The sequence below is a fragment of the Nycticebus coucang genome, chromosome 10 (genome assembly GCF_027406575.1).
Source record: "Nycticebus coucang isolate mNycCou1 chromosome 10, mNycCou1.pri, whole genome shotgun sequence".
Classification (NCBI taxonomy): domain Eukaryota; kingdom Metazoa; phylum Chordata; class Mammalia; order Primates; family Lorisidae; genus Nycticebus; species Nycticebus coucang.
In genome coordinates this window covers 3,456,980-3,475,740 of record NC_069789.1, presented here as the reverse complement: position 1 = coordinate 3,475,740, position 18,761 = coordinate 3,456,980, and the positions used below count along the sequence as shown (strand labels likewise).

Below are 18,761 nucleotides of genomic sequence, written 5' to 3'. Positions count from 1 at the left end.
CTGCAACCAAAAAATAGCTGGGTGTTGTGGCGGGTGCCTGTAGTCCCAGCTACTCGGGAGGCTGAGGCAAGAGAATCGCTTGAGCCCAGGAGTTGGAGGTTGCTGTGAGCTGTGTGAGGCCACGGCACTCTACCGAGGGCAATAAAGTGAGACTCTGTCTCTACAAAAAAAAAAAAAAAAAAAAAAACCACTTCTGCAAGTCTTTTGTTATTAAACTTGCATTGGCATCTGTATATATCCATGGCCTTGACAGGTATTTTTTATTATGTTCACAAAGATGTAATAAACAGTAGAAACAAAACAATGATTAGGTGCGTATATATTTAGTACTTATATGTTTCTCTACAATTTTCATTTTATCATTTATCTATTTTGGAATCATAATAATAGTATGTCAATGACTTAAAATAACATCCAAGTATATTATTAACTTCTAACAAGATAGGAAGCTTGGAACTTGAAAAAGTAGAAAATTACTTTTTACTACATAACATTTTACTACATAAAATATAATTCTTTCTATGAAGACATGTTTTATTAGTTGTAAAAGAGTCAAGTTGACTTCTAAGCTCTGCTTAACTTTTTATTTTTAGGAATTAATCATCCTTGAAGTGTTTATAATGTGTGCCAGCCTAGGTAATTTGTAGTATCTGCAGTCATATAACTATGTTTTACGGCCAAATACATTATACAGAAAAATCTATGTCATGGTAATTTTGTATGAGGTTACTATTAACACATCCAACACCATCTGTATTAGGCAACTTGTACTGAGTTTTAAACCTCTGTAACAGTAGGACCTCTGTCAGTTGACCTCCTAAGGGACTGTAACAAACTGGTTAACAGTGGACGAGGTCAGCACAAGGACGTATATGTGGTGCATATCTGGTCTATGATATTTAGGTCAACTTGAGGTGGTCAGTGTAGGGAGGTGGTCAGCTGTGGAGTGCTACTGTCTGTATTTTATAAGTTAACTGCCCAATCTCTAATGTCACAATGTACACTACAAATATGTGTGGCTTCTAGCTTTATTTCATATGTAAAGATTTGTTTAAAAATCTTCCTAAATACCCACTATACAAGTTATCAATTGGGAAATGATTTTCTTTTGCCTTTGTACTTGCAAGAGATGTTCTATGTGACTCATGTTGCAGTGATACACTATGAGTAACGTATTGAGAATAAAATGGCATTTTCTTACATTTAGACTTTTTATATTGTTACTATTTGAGAAGCATGGAATATATAATTTTTAAAAAAATATATATTTTTGCATTGGATTGAGCTGGATTATTACTGAAACAGGGTGGTGGTTGTATATTGAATGTGGAATGAATTTAAAATATTTGAATGCATAACATAAAGTCATTATTTTCTCATTCTTTGGATGACTATTTACTTTCAATATCAATAGAATTGGGTTAATTATAGTCAGGTTATTTGTGTTTTTATAGTCTGGTTACAAGTTATTTCTTTATAGAAATATCTTTTTTGGAAAAGCAGACATTGTTAGAAGGTACTTGAGTTCTTTAGATTGTATTTTCTCAGAAGCTTTTTTGTTTTTATTTAAAAATACTAATTGCTATAAAAACTTAAAGTAACTGATAGTTATCTAAAAATTAAAAATTATTTCGTTACTATATAGTATTTGTGCATACTCATGGGTTCCATGTGGGTTTATTGTTTTCCCATTTTTTTATTTTTTTTCCATTAAGTCATATATACATAGATCATGAATACATTTATCTCTTTGTGGGATTCAATGTGTTGATTGTTTGTACAAATGGGAGTGCTTACATCCAACTCCATGTGGGTTTTTGATGCATGGAATGTGTAGTGAGTAACTTAGGGTACTTGGGGTATCCATCATCTCGAACATTTATCATTTCTTAGTGTTGGGAAGATTTTAACCTTTCTAAGAGAGGCTAATTGCCTGAATTTACCCACTTAAAATTTACTTTTTAAAAATTTTGAATTGTACAACATGTGTCTACCCTCATCACCTCCCCTCCCCTTTTACTTATATATTATATTTGATCTCTACAAGTAGTTCATCAATTCAGGTTTTTATTATGGCAAAAACTAACAATTATCAGTAATTGAAACTTTGTTGTAATAGGAGAACTGAATACGAGGGAGTCATATATGACAGAGCAGTCGTAATGTAGCTCTTCATACAAATTCTTTTGTTCATTCCCAATTACTTTTCCCTAAAAAAAAAAATAATGAGCATTCAACGTGGGTGGCCAAAAATAGTTTTGATTTTGGTCCAGTCTTTATTCTTGTTTTTTCCATATTTTTGAGTTCCTCTTATTTGTATTTCTTGTATCTTTGTTCAGATTATAACTATTGAGTCTTTTATTTCCATGCTATTTTTCTCTAATATGCTCTGCAAACGACTGAATGCTTCTTTTAGTTCATCCCAAGAAACGTTTTCCGTAATTGTATATTAGCATCCTCTGGATTCACATAGCATCTTTAAATGAACCAACAAAAAGATGGAAATAAGAAAATTCGATGTTATGTAGTGCAAAGATTCCAGCAAACTCATGCTACTGATTACAGCTCATTGGGATTATCGGGCATGAAAATGCTACTGTTTGAAAATAAAGGATTATGAGAGCACTAAATAATAATAATGAATGATTTATAAATGTTGACACCGAAACCATTCCTTAGTTTTAAAGAACTGTGGACGACGATGTCCACAAATATAGAAAACATTGCTGCCAAGAAACTAAAGTTTACAATGTCATTTCATCTGAGCTGCTTAAGAATCCTGAAGTGTACGGTGCTATTGAATGAAGTAGAAAGATCTCAAGTCTTGGAATTCTAGTTCCACAGCTTCCAAGATACATAACCATTGCCCATTTAAATCTCAGTTTCCTTATTTGTAAAGGGGTCATTAGGAATACTGTTATAGCATGAGGATTAAATAAAATAATGTACAGAAAGGCTGCAACACAGAACCCACACATTTAATCCCAGGATAATGGGGTCATTAAAGCATGCCTTTTGGAATTAGAAGGAAAAAACAAATGACCTGAATAGTAAGCAAAATTTAAAATACAGCCCATCTTGGGGTCACTTACTTTTCAAAGATGCCATTGTATATTCTTAATCCTCAAATGTGACAGTTTCTCTAATTATGAGCCTCCACATTTGTATACGCAGGCCATCATTATATTTAGGACTGGACCACTGGACTATAACTAAGGCTTTAATGAGTTACTAATGAACATCTTAAGCTTAGATCAGCATTCAAAGAAAAATGTTAAAGGGTGTTGAAAAGCTATTCAAAGTGCCAGCCTGTCACTTTTAATTAGACCGCTAGGCCAGGAAAATTTCCTGTCATCACCGTTCTTTCCCAGTTGGAAGAAGTTGAACAGCAAATGACAGATACCCCTCACTTCGATATCATTAGTTTTATGTGGAGTTAAAAGGGGTAAATTCAATGAGCTGAATTAGAGAAATCCTTGCTTTGATTAAATGCAGAGACAAAAATATCATGTCACAGTGTTTTCATTCTTTTTCTTGGACTCAGATGACTTTAAAACAGATTTATTTTGTTGTTGCATTAGAGAGTAACAGATGACAACACTCAGTGAGGTCCAGATATTATTATATCATGTAGGTGAAAAAAGAAAAAAACAAAAAAACCTCTGTATTTATAAAAAGAACAAACAGTCTGCTTTCACACATTACTGATTCTTTCCAAGCTGTTAGAGATACCACGAAAGCAATGACCATAAACATGGCCTGAATTAGATCAGAACTAATTTTTTACTGTAGCTCTTCATACAAATCAACAATGGTGGTGAAGATTCGCCTTTGATAGAGAAGTTGGTAAGACCAGGCAGCCCTGAAGGGCACAGGATTTAATAATGAAGAAAAATAAGGTATACAGATTAAAGCAACAGGGTAGTCTGGTGTCCTCTCAGCAGGGAATGCTGCACAATTGCTTAAAAGAGGGCCTTTTAGGTTACTTACAATAGCTGGATAGCTGGAATAGCGGGGACAGCACAGATGCATTATTCTGTGCATAGGTTACAGGCTGTTGTTGGCCAGCTTATGTTGTGCCTCTGCAGACAGATAAAAAACCGCCCTATTTTCAAAAGCAGGTGTCCAATAATGGGTGTACCACCGACATAATACAGTCAATCATTTTGACAGTTGAGCTTGTTAACTTATCTGCTGTGTTTTTAACAAACATTTAGTCATTTATTTTGGATATGTGTTAAGGAGGGGGGTTAGATAGTAAAACTATCTTACTACCACACACATAAAAAACTCAGAAAATCAGTGTTATTCCTCTCATCTGTCTTCAGAGATGTCATTTATGATTTTGTTTTTAGGTAGAGTCTCAGGCTGTCACTCTGGGTAGAGTGCTGTGGCGTCATAGCTCACAGCAACCTCCAACTCTTGGGCTCAGTCGAGCCTCTTGCTTTAGTTTTTTTTTTTTTTTCCTTTCTGTTTTTAGCAGAGATGGGGGTCTCACTTTTTTTCTCAGGCTGGTCTCAAACTTGTGAGCTCCAGCAATCCACCTGCCTCAGCCTCACAGAGTGCTAAGATTACAGGTGTGAGCCACTGCACTTGGCCTCATTTACGATTAGCTTAGTTCAAGCTCACTAACTATATAGACCTTGGTCAAAATATGTATCCTTTTTGCTCATTTTGGCCACACCTTAGGCATAATTGGCAGCCTGACTAACTGGAGACAACCCATTACCAAAATTGTAAATATTTTTAAAGAAAAGATTTACTTTAGAGCAATGGTTCTCAACCTTCCTAAGGCTGCAGCCCTTTAATACAGTTCCTGTGGGTCTCGACCCCCAGGTTGTGAACTGCTGCTTTAGAGCATTCTGAAAACACAGCTTCCAGGTAGTTAAAAAATTCTTATTCTTGGAGAGGATAGTAGAAGAAAGGAAAGTCCAAAGATTTTTTGTTACCATGAGGTTAAATCTATATGCATTACATTTGCAAAGAGGAAGGTGTTTTTGGTATCAAAAAGATAGCTTCCTATCCATTACCAGTTCTCTGATGAGTGAGATATACAATATGTATTTAATTTAATTTGCACATACACAAAAAAATCACCTTTGACCTCTGTGTCTCTTTGACTACTTGCCCCGGCAGGGGAGGCTCATTTGCTGTCTGTGGTGAATGAATCTTGTTCTTACTCTGGGTAAGCCTATTTTTCTCTTTGTCAATAAACTTTGTGACATGTTCAAAAAAAAGGAAAGAAGGAAGGAAGGGAAAGGGAAGAGACGGGGAGGGAAGGGAAGGGAGAAAAGAAGGAAGGAAGGAAGAAAGAAGGAAGGAAGGAAAAGGAAGGAAGAAAGAAGGAAGGAAGGAAGGAAGGAAGGAAGGAAGGAAGGAAGGAAGGAAGGAAGGAAGGAAAAGGAAGGAAAAGGAAGGAAGGAAGGGAAGAAAGGAAGAAAGAAAGAAAGAAAGAAGGAAGGAAGGAAGGAAGAAAGAAAGAAGGAAGAAAGGAAGGAAGGAAGGAAAAGGAAGGAAGGAAGAAAGAAGGAAGGAAGGAAGAAAGAAGGAAGGAAAAGGAAGGAAGAAAGAAAGAAGGAAGGAAGGAAGGAAGGAAAAGGAAGGAAGGAAGGAAGGAAGGGAAGAAAGGAAGGAAGAAAGAAGGAAGGAAGGAAGGAAAAGGAAGGAAGGAAGGGAAGAAAGGAAGGAAGAAAGAAGGAAGGAAGGAAGGAAGGAAGGAAGGAAGGAAAAGGAAGGAAGGAAGAAAGAAGGAAGGAAGGAAGGAAAAGGAAGGAAGAAAGAAAGAAGGAAGGAAGGAAGGAAGGAAAAGGAAGGAAGGAAGGAAGGAAGGGAAGAAAGGAAGAAAGAAAGAAGGAAGGAAGGAAGGAAGGAAGGAAGGAAGGAAAAGGAAGGAAGGAAGGAAGGAAGGGAAGAAAGGAAGAAAGAAAGAAGGAAGGAAGGAAGGAAAAGGAAGGAAGGAAGGAAGGGAAGAAAGGAAGAAAGAAAGAAGGAAGGAAGGAAGGAAGGAAGGAAGGAAAAGGAAGGAAGGAAGGAAGGAAGGGAAGAAAGGAAGAAAGAAAGAAAGAAGGAAGGAAGGAAGGAAAAGGAAGGAAGGAAGGAAGGAAGGAAGGAAGGAAGGAAGGAAGGAAAAGGAAGGAAGGAAGGAAGGGAAGAAAGGAAGAAAGAAAGAAAGAAGAAAGGAAGGAAGGAAGGAAGGAAGGAAAAGGAAGGAAGGAAGGAAGGAAGGAAGGAAGGAAAAGGAAGGAAGGAAAAGGAAGGAAGGAAAAGGAAGGAAGGAAGGAAGGAAGGAAAAGGAAGGAAGGAAAAGGAAGGAAGGAAGGAAGGAAAAGGAAGGAAGGAAGGAAGGAAGGAAGGAAGGAAAAGGAAGGAAGGAAGGAAGGAAGGGAGGAAGAAAGGGAGGGAGGGAGGGAGGGAGGATCCTTTTATTTAGAAGGCAAACTTCTAATGAACGTGTATCATTAGCAGAAACCTTACTCAGCTGATTACTCATTTTCAAAAGTGTTTGAGGTATTTGCATCACAGTATTACAATCTGGGCAAGCATTACAATGAATATCACAATTTCTCTCTCTATTTAAAAAAGACATAGGTTGCTAGCTATGAAAGCCAATTCAAAAGTCAATCTTTTTTTTTTTTTTTTTTGTAGAGACAGAGTCTCACTGTATTGCCCTCGGGTAGAGTGCCGTGGCGTCACACGGCTCACAGCAACCTCTAACTCTTGGGCTTACGCGATTCTCTTGCCTCAGCCTCCCGAGCAGCTGGGACTACAGGCGCCCGCCACAACGCCCGGCTATTTTTTGGTTGCAGTTTGGCCGGGGCTGGGTTTGAACCCGCCACCCTCGGCATATGGGGCCTGCGCCCTACTCACTGAGCCACAGGCGCCGCCCTCAAAAGTCAATCTTTAAAAGTTGGTCCTTTTATTCTTTGTCACTATGAATTAAGTTTCTTTTTATCTTTACTCACAACCATGCGTGTGACTATTCTGGGCGTGTCTTACACAGCTTTTCTAACTTGGTCGGTCACTCTGGTGGCAAACATTCGTTTTATTTTACTGGAGTGAGCTCTGTTGTGGAGCAAAGGAAAGAGGAGCTCTGCGCGGTAAAGGGCTTACATAGCTGGGGCACACCGAGGCTTCCTGCAGCAATTTAGTCTGCAGAAGCAATCTGTTGAGTTAAATTGAATAATATTCAGGAGGGCTATGAAGATCGCTTCTTCATGCACAGGAAGGTAATTGATCACTACCTGGCTATTTTCTTAGAAGACGCAGAACTCAAACAGGTTTTTCTCTCTGTGTTAGATCTTTCATGTCATAACCTACCGGGTGGCATCCTCAGGCAGGAGCTTGGATGGGAACTTTTACGACTATTGTGAGAGATGACTGCCCAGCCCATAAAGAAATTATGCAGCTATCACATACACCTTGGGGAGAAATCAAAAAGACATAATCTTTTATATGACCAAAATGAAGGTACTGGGGGAAAGATGGACCTTTCAAGTATGCGTAAGGAAGTGTTATTGGAAAACGTGCCTTTATGTAGGGGAAAGGATGTTACAGCAATAGTCTCTCTCTTATACCCCACCCCCACTGTGCTCCTATTTTTTTATCCCTTCCCACGAACATACCTATATATGCCTGTATATAGGTGTGTATGTTTGTGGGAAGGGATAAAAATATGTGTGCGTGTGTGTGTATTTATATAAATGAAATTAGATTAGACATTTCGGTATTAATCAGCCATTTGATGATACAATGATTCCAATATTATTTCTTATGTTCCATGACACTCTCCTGTTATCTGAACAGTGTTACCCTCAGCAAGCTCAGTGAATGCTCGTAATGATCCACTGAGTCAGTCCCAGATAGTAAGATCAGTACTTTTAAGATGAAAAATAGAGTGAGCCTGATGCAATAATATGTTTAAAATAATTGTTAGAAGAGAAACCCAAACCTTTTCACCCCCTTGTGAAAGCTTCCTCCATAGGCATATTTATCACCTACGGAGAATTTGCATCTTGTAGACCAATGAATATAATAAAAATACAATAAAGTAAAAGAAGTAAAACTATAAAAGATCTTCATGTAGGGGAGAAAGCAATATGGTGGTGCCTAAACCTCAGAAATCAAAACATGAAATTTTCAGTGTTTTGCCACAGAGAATGGAAGGAAATGATTGTGAACTTTGATTATGATTTTCTGAATACAGTGAGCAGAAATTTAGTAAATTTTAGTAAAATTTAGTAAATTTTATGGGAAGAGTAATGCTAGAAAGCAGTGGGATTTGGAAAGCCTGACCAGTAGGGGAAAGGGATTCCTACGAGGAAGGACAATGTGAACAAAGTGTCAGGCAGGTATCTCTAGGAAGTAAGTGTTCCGTGTCCAAGAGGCAACGCCATGGTAAAGGGCAAAGCTGAATACGTAGGTTGGTGTCCTGGCAACCTTTGTGTTCATTTGACACTCTGTAAGGCTTCTGGTTAGCTAACTAATTAAAAACTTGGTAAAGTATTACCTAAAACTCAACTATAACTTGAACGTTACCTAACAGACAGATAGAATGCAGCTTAATCATTTGTACCCTCGTATTAACCTGAAACAAATTAACGATAAATAAATAATCAACTACTTATGAGGAACTTTCCTAGTTCATGAAAATTATATCACTTGTGACTCTGATAAATATGCTGGGGTGGTATTATGTTGTTTTCATTTCTTTCGAGTGTGGTACTTTGGACTTACACAGCCTATGATTCGATTAGATTTCAGGATCGATGTTAGGATCAATAGATGTTTGGAGACAGAAGCTGAGTAATTGACTGAATTGCACAGATACTAGCCTGAGAAGAGCAAGAGAACAGAAACAGCTGAAGTTGCCTGGAAACAATACTTATTTAATATTTTTAAAATTAATCATAAATCAACATTGATCTCTTAAAGTACATAAGCACGTCACATCGAATTCTCCTATCAGGGTGTTTATATCAACTGTATATTCCACAGAGAGCATGAAAACTCTAGCACTACCAGCACCAACACTTCACCTTTAAAATACTTGTGATTTTTCTTTCCTTTTTTGCTTCACGTTTATGCTGAACTGACACTCTGGAACTTTGATCCTCTGATCATCTTTGATGTTTGGGAGACTATATATGAACATGGAATAAATATTTTGATCGTGACAACAGGTTACGAAATAATAATTTTTGTATTTCATTCTGCCCATCAGGAAAGCAAATTAAAAGTACTTAAACTGTGAAAATATTTGAATATGAAGCAATAGTATGGAAGATTTTTAGATGGCAATAACATATCACTTAAAATGAGTATCAAATATTATCAATGATTAAAGTAATTCAAACTTCAAAAATAAACAGAAAAGGAAATTCCTTCCTTTTTTAAATGAAATATTAATCAGATATGCATTTTTTTTTTTTTTTCAGTTTTTGGCCAGGGCTGGGTTTGAACCTGCCACCTCCGGAATATGGGGCTGGCGCCCTACACCTTTGAGCCACAGGCACCGCCCCAATAAGAGGGACGGAGGGAGGGGGTGGGGCCTTGGTGTGTGTCACACTTTATGGGGGCAAGACATGTTGCAAGAGGGACTTTGCCTAACAATTGCAATCAGTGTAACCTGGCTTATTGTACCCTCAAAGAATCCCCAACAATAAAAAAAAAAAAAAGATATGCATTTTTAAAAGAGACAGGAGTGAGATTCCTTCTTTCTGAGGGTTAAAAGACAGCACAAGTTGTGCCGGCCTTTTCATCACCTCCTGTCTTAGAACCAAAATTACTTTTGAGACATCTTAAAATTGCACACAGCATAGTTTGAAGCTGTGATCTCAAATGGAAGAAGAAGGTGGGCCTCCAAATTATAGTTAATGACACAACAAGCTGGAGTATTTTTCATAATTCATTTGAAAGAATCCTTTCTCCTTCAAGGTTGGGAGAAGAAAAGGGAAATTTAAGATGAATGTGATCTTCAAATATCTGAAGAGATACCAGAGAGGAGTAACTTGTTTGTTTTTGTAGCCTGTGAATAGAATTTAGAGGAGTGGGTACAAATACCCGTGTGTAGATGGTACCTTCTTTGGCAGGTGGAAACTTGCTTGTTCAAATGCAGGTGTGCCCCAAGGACAGAGTGAGGTGCTAAGCACAGCAGAGAAACTGTAGGGGTTGTTATCTAGCGAGGGCATTGTCTTTCTTCTCCTTGACCACTAGTGGGAGCCGCTGTGCTATTTCTTGACCACACCAAGGTGGGTCTAGCTTAGAGGTTGTTGCAGGTGCTTTGGCGGTTTAGTAAAACCTCAACTACATTCTACGAAGCAAACATCACCTTGATCCCCAAACCAGGGAAAGACCCAACAAGAAAAGAAAATTATAGACCAATATCACTGATGAATATTGATGCTAAAATACTCAATAAGATCCTAACAAACAGAATCCAACAACACATCAAAACAATTATACACCATGACCAAGTCGGATTTATCCCAGGGTCTCAAGGCTGGTTCAATATTCGTAAATCTATAAATGCAATTCAACACATAAACTTAAAAATAAAGACCATATGATTCTTTCAATTGATGCAGAAAAAGCTTTTGATAATATCCAGCATCCCTTCATGATCAGAGCACTTAAGAAAATTGGTATAGATGGGTCATTTCTTAAACTAATAGAGGCCATCTACAGCAAACCCACAGCCAATATCATATTGAATGGAGTTAAATTGAAATCATTTCCACTTAGATCAGGAACCAGGCAAGGCTGTCCATGGTCTCCATTGCTCTTTAACATTGTAATGGAAGTTTTAGCCATTGCAATTAGGGAAGAAAAGGCAATCAAGGGTATCCACATAGGGTCAGAAGAGATCAAACTTTCACTCTTCGCAGATGATATGATCATATATCTGGAAAACACTAGGGACTCTACTATAAAACTTTTAGAAGTGATCAAGGAATATAGCAATGTCTCAGGCTACAAAATCAACACCCATACATCTGTAGCCTTTATATATACCAACAATAACCAAGCCGAACAAACAGTCAAGGACTCTATTCCTTTCACAGTAGTGCCAAAGAAGATGAAATATTTGGGAGTATACCTAACAAAGGACGTGAAAGATCTCTACAAAGAGAACTATGAAACTCTAAGAAAAGAAATAGCCAAAGATGTTAACAGTTGGAAAAACATACCATGCTCATGGCTGGGAAGAATCAACATTGTTAAAATGTCCACACTGCCCAAAGCAATATATAATTTTAATGCAATTCCTATTAAAGCTCCATTGTCATACTTTAAAGATCTTGAAAAAATAATACTTCATTTTATATGGAATCAGAAAAAACCTCAAATAGCCAAAACATTACTGAGCAATAAAAACAAAGCAGGAGGAATCACGCTACCAGACCTGAGACTGTACTATAAATCCATAGTGATCAAAACAGCATGGTACTGGCACAAAAGCAGAGAAGTAGATGTCTGGAACAGAATAGAGAACCAAGAGATGGATCCAGCTATTTGCCATTATTTGATCTTTGACAAGCCAATTAAAAACATTCAGCAGGGAAAAGATTCCCTATTTAACAAATGGTGCTGGGTAAACTGGCTGGCAACCTGTAGAAGATTGAAACTGGACCCACACCTTTCACCATTAACTAAGATAGACTCTCACTGGATGAAAGATTTAAACTTAAGACATGAAACTATAAAAATACTTGAAGAAAGTACATGGAAAACTCTTGAAGGAATCAGCCTGGGTGAATATTTTATGAGGAGGACTCCCCAGGCAATTGAAGCAGTATCAAAAATACAGTACTGGGACCTGATCAAACTAAAAAGCTTCTGCACAGCCAAGAACATAGTGAGTAAAGCAAGCAGGCAGCCCTCAGAATGGGAGAGAATATTTGCAGGTTATACCTCCGATAAAGGTCTAATAACCAGAATCCACAGAGAACTCAAATTTATTAGCAAGAAAAGAACACGTGACCCCATTTCAGGGTGGGCAAGGGACTTAAAGAGAAACTTCTCTAAAGAAGACAGACGCAAGATCTACAAACACATGAAGAAAAGCTCATCATCCTTAATCATCAGAGAAATGCAAATCAAAACTACTCTGAGATACCACCTAACTCCAGTAAGAGTAGCCCACATAACAAAATCCCAAAACCAGAAATGTTGGCGTGGATGTGGAGGAAAGGGCACACCTCTACACTGCTGGTGGGAATGCCCACTAATACATTCCTTCTGGAAGGATGTTTGGAGAATACTTAGAGACCTAAAAATAGACCTACCATTCAATCCTATAATTCCTTTACTAGGTTTGTACCCAGAAAACCAAAAGTCACAATATAACAAAGACATCTGTACCAGAATGTTTATTGCAGCCCTATTCATAATTGCTAAGTCATGGAAGAAGCCCAAGTGCCCATCGACCCACGAATGGACTAGCAAATTGTGGTACATGTATACCATGGAATATTACGCAGCCTTAAAGAAAGATGGAGACTTTACCTCTTTCATGTTTACATGGATGGAGCTGGAACATATTCTTCTTAGCAAAGTATCTCAGGAATGGAAGAAAAAGTATCCAATGTACTCAGCCCTACTATGAAGCTAAATTATAGCTTTCACATGAAGACTATAACCCAACTATAGCACGACTATGGGGAAAGGGCCAAGGAAGGGGAAGGGAGGTGGGAGATTTTGGTGGAGGGAGGGTAATGGGTGGGGCCACATCTATGGTGCATCTTAGAATGGGTACAGGCGATTGCACTAATGTACACAGCTATGATTTAACAATAAAAAAAAATAAATAAAGTAGACTTTACATATGACTTTCTTTAAAAGAAAGAAGAGTCTGTTTCCAAGGAAATGCCAGACTCAGAACTGTGATGTTTATAAACTTATTTGTATAATAGCTTCAGGAAGACAAATTGGATTTATATTTATAATTCAACTATATCCCCGGATATCATACAATACCTTAAAGGTAACAGGATTTTTTAGAACAAACATTAAGATTTTGATAGCCTGGTGTTGTGGCGGGTGCCTGTAGTCGCAGCTACTTGGGAGGCTGGGGCAAGAGAATCGCTTAAGCCCAGGACTTGGAGGTTGCTGTGAGCTGTGACGCTACAGCACACTACCGAGGATGACAAAGTGAGACTGTGTCTCAAAATAGATAAATAAATATTTTGGCTCAGTTCATGCAGCTTCTCTTCATGTGAGTAATAGTCTGTGCTGTTTTGCTACCACTGGTTGGTGACTCTGGATCCCTTTCATAGAAATGGTGCATTTAAACGACAGGATGAATTATAAACACATACGATAGGTTTGTTTCATATAACACGTTAGAATCTAATTTCCTCTAAAACTTGGAGTCTGTATTCTTCACTCTCACTTCATGAAGTTATTTTAATCTCTCAACCCAAACCTACACGTTCTAGATTCCCAAGAGCTTACTTTCAAGTTCTAGTTGGAGCATTTTTTAATATTTTGTGTTTATGCTGAGATTCTTTCCTTTTAGGTACAGGCACTATCGTAATTTTAGCTGATGCTGAATTCTGGTGTATCTGCGTTTTTAAATCATCATTCTCTGGCTGCTCTGGAAATTGACATTTCCTGGAAATAATGAATCTCTAGTTCAGAAGAGATCACTGTTCCCCTGTCTTTTCCTATTCTGGCCTATTCTTTCTTCATAAGAGTTTTATGAATTATCTCAGACAGATGGTTGATTACCCTCATACTAAATTCTTGACTCTGGTTTGCAAAGCTCCTGACCTGGCTGCTGCTTAACTCTGTGACCTCTGGCCACACTTTCCTCACTTTGACCACTCTTGGCAGCCATTGTGGTAAGACCACACCAAGGTGGTTCTAGCTTGGAGGTTGTAGTAGGCTGGAAGGCTCTCTATTTCTGATTTTTGTTTGATGAAAGAATTCATTTATTTATTTTTGGAGACAGAGCCTCACTCTGCTTTTGCAGGTTAGAGGGCCATGGCATCAGCCTTCCTCACCACAACCTCGAACTCCTGGGTAAAGCAATCCTCCTACCTCAGCCTCCTGAGTAGCTGGGACTGCAGGTGCCCACCTGAACACCTGGCTAATTGTTCTACTTTTTTGCAGAGATGGGCTCAGGCAGCTCTCAAACTCCTGAGCTCACGGGATCCTCCCTCCTCAACCTCTCCGAGTGCTAGGGTTAAAGGTGTAAGACCTGGTACCCGGCCTCAACTAACAAATTTAAATGTCACTGAAATCTCCCTCATAACTAATTCTTTCATAAAACTTCAACTAAAGTAGCCTTTATATGTCACCTTATTTAAATTTTCTGTAGATTACTCATATATGTATAATAGTCTATCTTTATTATTTATCTATCTTTTCATAAATTCTCCATTTCCCTTGCCAAATGTATGATTCATTAAAGTAGGTATGTGATGTATTATATTCTCTGGTATGTAGATGACCTGACGTTAAATATTTGTTCATTGAATGAGTAGCGTATATGTATATACGTAGTCGCTCCAAATATGCTTATATGTTAGCTTGGCTGAGATAAAATCTTTAAATTTTATTGTAACTGAAGCTTGTAGGATAACATATCTTGATAACCATTTGCTAATTTTCTTCCACTAAGTAGTTATAATAATAGAGAAAAATGTGCCTGTAAGTATTCATGTACAAAAATATTTTAAAATTAGTCACATTGCCATTTTAGTCAGTGAGGAGAGGGGCATTTTAGAAGTCAAAATACTCAGAAAAGATGCCGCTAGCATGAAACACCAGAGAAGACAGTGTCTCAGAGATTTTGATTTTCACAACATTTTTGGTTTTGAAACTTATTTCCTTCTTTGACCCACCACAGTTAACACAGACCATCAAAACGGTATTGTGATTACCTGTGGCCTGCGTTTTTAATAATTGTAATATACAGTTATTCATTATAATATATAATGAATTTAAATAAAAATGTGCGGGGTAACATCTTAGACATATTTTAAAGTTTTTCTTCATCTATTATTTCACAGACTTCTTACTATGACTTTTTTTTTTCATTAAGAGCTATATGATACATGGACCTGGGAGGGATATATATTTCACTCTTAATTTGCAAATATTTTTATATCAAGAAATTATAGCTCCAGTATATAAACTTCCAGTGTCAGAATGATTATAAAATTCTCTTGCATTATTGATTTTCCTAATTTCTGTCCTACTGAATGTTAACCACGTAGCCTTATTACTGTGTTTTTAAACATTCATAGTATGTTAAAAATATTTGTGTAAAGCAAAATCCTTTTCTTTGTAAAATCTTACCCTTTCTGTTGGTTGATGCATTTTCATCATCATTTCTATTTCTTAAACTAATTGTACTTAGTGGAGAGAAATGTGTATCTCATATATCAAATCAGTGGGGAAAAAACCCTGTGCTTAAATAGCTCTGTTTTCATAGCATATAAAGTATAACTGTTTTCTGAATTATTTTTAAGAATCACGTGTGTACAGTTTTTTTCTCATTCCTGTCTTGGTCCTCCGTATTTATCCATCTATGTAATATGTACCATGCGTCAGTAGAATCACTGTGCAAATAAATGGCAAAAATGTGTGTTTGTCCTTTTCACCTTAATGCCCATTACAATCTTAATACAAGCATCTTTCAAAAAATGTTAGTTCAATGAACTAAAAATATATAAATAAACACAAAAAATTCATATAAGTGCAACCTATACCAAACCAAACATATAAACCATAAAAACACTGAAATTTCCTTCCCCTATGATCTTATGAAGCTTTTTGGTTTATAAAAATGTGGTTCAGTCACCAATATATGTATTTACACTTATATAATTTTAATGCTGATAATTTACATCAGAATGCTGTGAATCTATAAAAATATGAATCATATTTGTATTTTTTTCAGGCAGCTTACTCTGCTTTCAATCATTATGTCTAATGGACTCATCATGGTTAGAGGTCAGGGTGAACATTTTCAGCTCCATTTAGGGAGAGTGTGACAGGGACAGTGTCATCCGGTGGACCCCAGCTGAGGGGTCCTCCAGCTGGGGCTTAGCCCAGTGGGCCCGGGGTGCAGTCCTGGCCCACTGCCTGCAGCAGAGCGCGGCCCTGGGGCCTGAGGTTGCGGCTCTCTGACCGTGCGCCCTGCGGTCCCCGCAGGTGGCAAGCGCAGCGAGCGACGTCCAGCCCTGGCTGCCCCGCTGCGACACGCCGAGCGCGGCCCGGGAGGCGGCCTCCCGCCCCGACACCTGCTGCAGCCGCCCAGCGCCGAGCGAGCCGCTGCGCATCGCGGACCGGGGCCCCGCGGAGCCGCCCGAGGAGTTCGTGGTCCAGGTGCCCCAGGAGCGCAGAGCGCAGCCCAAGGTGCGGCCGGCGGGGGGCGGGGGCGGGGTGCGGGCGGGGGCGGCCGGGCCACCTGTGTTCCCTGCTGTGTTCCCTCCAGCGCCCACTCTGGGGGGTCCAGGTTACACTTGGTGACAGCCTGGCCCGTCACTCTAACGATGCATGCCCCTTCTACGTTAGAGCCTCAGGATTATTTTAAAATGTTTGATTAAAACATCTTTGGATTTAAAGTATTTTGGCACTGCCACGGGAACCTTGACATTACTTTTAGTGATAGTTTCACTTGTAAAATTTGAATGGCTGTAAAACCAAAGTTTTCGTGTATCTGATCATCTACTTGTTTTTAAAAAAAAAGAAGAAAAGAAAAAATATATATATATATAACCAATGGAAACTACCAACATTTTGAACAGATGAGGACTAAGAGCTCAGGAATTGCATTTAGTCTCTACAGCTGAAAATTTAGTAGAAAAGTTAGGGTTACTGAAGCAACCTAATTTTTTCATGAAATATTGGCAAGTCCTTTATAAACATTGCCCCTCCATCTGGCATATTCAGTGAGCGACATCTAGCCCTCCTTCAGGGAGGAGCATTATACGAGTGTCCATCAAGTTCGTGTGTGATTTAAAATAGTTTCCTAATAGAGAAAACAAAAATACTCTATTTTAGACAACTCTTAAATTGCACGTGCACTGTATGGGCCCCCTCATTTATAATATTTGCACAGGACTTACCACTTACTCTTCCCCTAATACTTTATAGTTCATTTTTATATGACATTTAATTTTTCTTTTATTTCAGGCAACCCTATGCAGGCTTCTTATGCCTGCTGTTTCCCCCAGGGACTCTAATATCTTTTATTTCATTTTATTTTTTTGTTGTATGTCACAACATTAAAAAGGCTGAGAAGGGTTTGGTGCAAGAAGTATGAATTCATATCTTGTCCCAAAACACTGTCATCTTCCCTACCCAGTAGTTCTTGAAGGGGACGTACAGTCAAGAAATGCTGGCAGGAGACCGTGAGGTATATCTACTTAGTATTAGCTGAGTTTATCTTCTAAACCCCCTTACAAAATTCTCTGGTAAATGGGCTGTGCCTGTGGCTCAAAGGGGCAGGGTGCAGGCCCCATATGCCGGAGGCAGTGGGTTCCAACCCAGCCCCAGCCAAAAACTGCAGAAAAAAAAAAATTATTTGGTAAAATAAGGTGGGATACTGCGGGTTAGTCAGGAACGGAGAGAGTGCATCCTACTTCCATTCAGATTTGCAAGACCTGTGAGAGTCAAACCTTATTCTTCAATTACTGCAGCCATGTGGAGAAACGTGTGTGTCACTTAGCACAGTGGCATTGGCTCCTCAGTCACCCTGTTTAGTGAGTGCCCTAGAATCATCCCACTCAGACTGGCATTTTTTCCTTGGTGGTGGTTGGGGCACAGCATTGGTGGTGCCAGCAGCAGAAATGGTGGGTGAGTGCGGCCTTTCCATAGAAGCATTAGAATGGACTCCAGCATGCTCCAAAAATTAAAAACAGTATACAGAAAACATTTTGTGGTGGGCACCTGTAGTCCCAGCTACTTGGGAGGCTGAGGCAAGAGAATCGCTTAAGCCCAGGAGTTGGAGGTTGCTGTGAGCTGTGTGAGGCCACGGCACTCTACCGAGGGCCATAAAGTGAGACTCTGTCTCTACAAAAAAAAAAAAAGAAATGTTAAAAAAACCTGATTGTTTTCTCTTTCTGGTTTGTTTTGCATTACCAATTCAAACCTGAAATTCTCTAAATTGGTGCAGGTAAATATTTCCCAGCATGTGCTTCAGTAGTCTCAAAATTTTTCATCATAACTTTGTATTTTGATTTATATTATAAAGCAGCGATAGAACGTTCATATTATTTCATTGACTCTATGTATTCGTCAGAATTTCTAGTACTACTAAAGAAGATATCTAGAAAAGATGTTTTAATTGATAGGAGTGGAACCTGTAAAAGTTTGATTCAGCAGATAATGTAAATACTAATTCACACAAATACACAAACTGTTGTTAGTTCTGTGCTCTGACAGAAATTAAGAATGTTGATCAGTTAGAATAGTTTCTATACAGCTGGGCATCGTGGGCGCCTGTACTCCCAGCTACGTGGGAGGCTGAGGCAAGAGGGTCACTTGAGCCCAAGAGTTTGACGTTGCTGTGAGCTATGACACCATGGCGCACTCAACCCCAGGGTGACTACATGAGACTGTCTTTTTTTTTTTTTTTTAGAAACAGAGTCTCACTTTATGGCCCTCGGGTAGAGTGCCGTGGCCTCACACAGCTCACAGCAACCTCTAGCTCCTGGGCTTAAGCGATTCTCCTGCCTCAGCCTCCCGAGTAGCTGGGACTACAGGTGCCTGCCACAATAAATGAGACTGTCTTAAAAAAAAAGAAAGAA

The 18,761-nt window shown here is 38.7% G+C and overlaps 1 protein-coding gene across 7 annotated transcripts in view; it reads left to right on the top strand.

The window, feature by feature from the left end:
* ADGRL3 (adhesion G protein-coupled receptor L3) overlaps positions 1 to 18,761 on the top strand; it is a 784,489-nt gene that overhangs the window by 294,171 nt on the left and 471,557 nt on the right. For 6 of the 7 annotated variants that reach the window (XM_053607089.1, XM_053607085.1, XM_053607088.1 and 3 more), the window contains exon 4: positions 16,162 to 16,365. The exons of the other annotated variant lie outside the window; for it this stretch is intronic. In XM_053607089.1, coding sequence (XP_053463064.1) covers positions 16,162 to 16,365 — 204 coding nt within the window. The remainder of the gene's footprint in view (positions 1 to 16,161; positions 16,366 to 18,761) is intronic. 7 annotated transcript variants of the gene reach the window in all.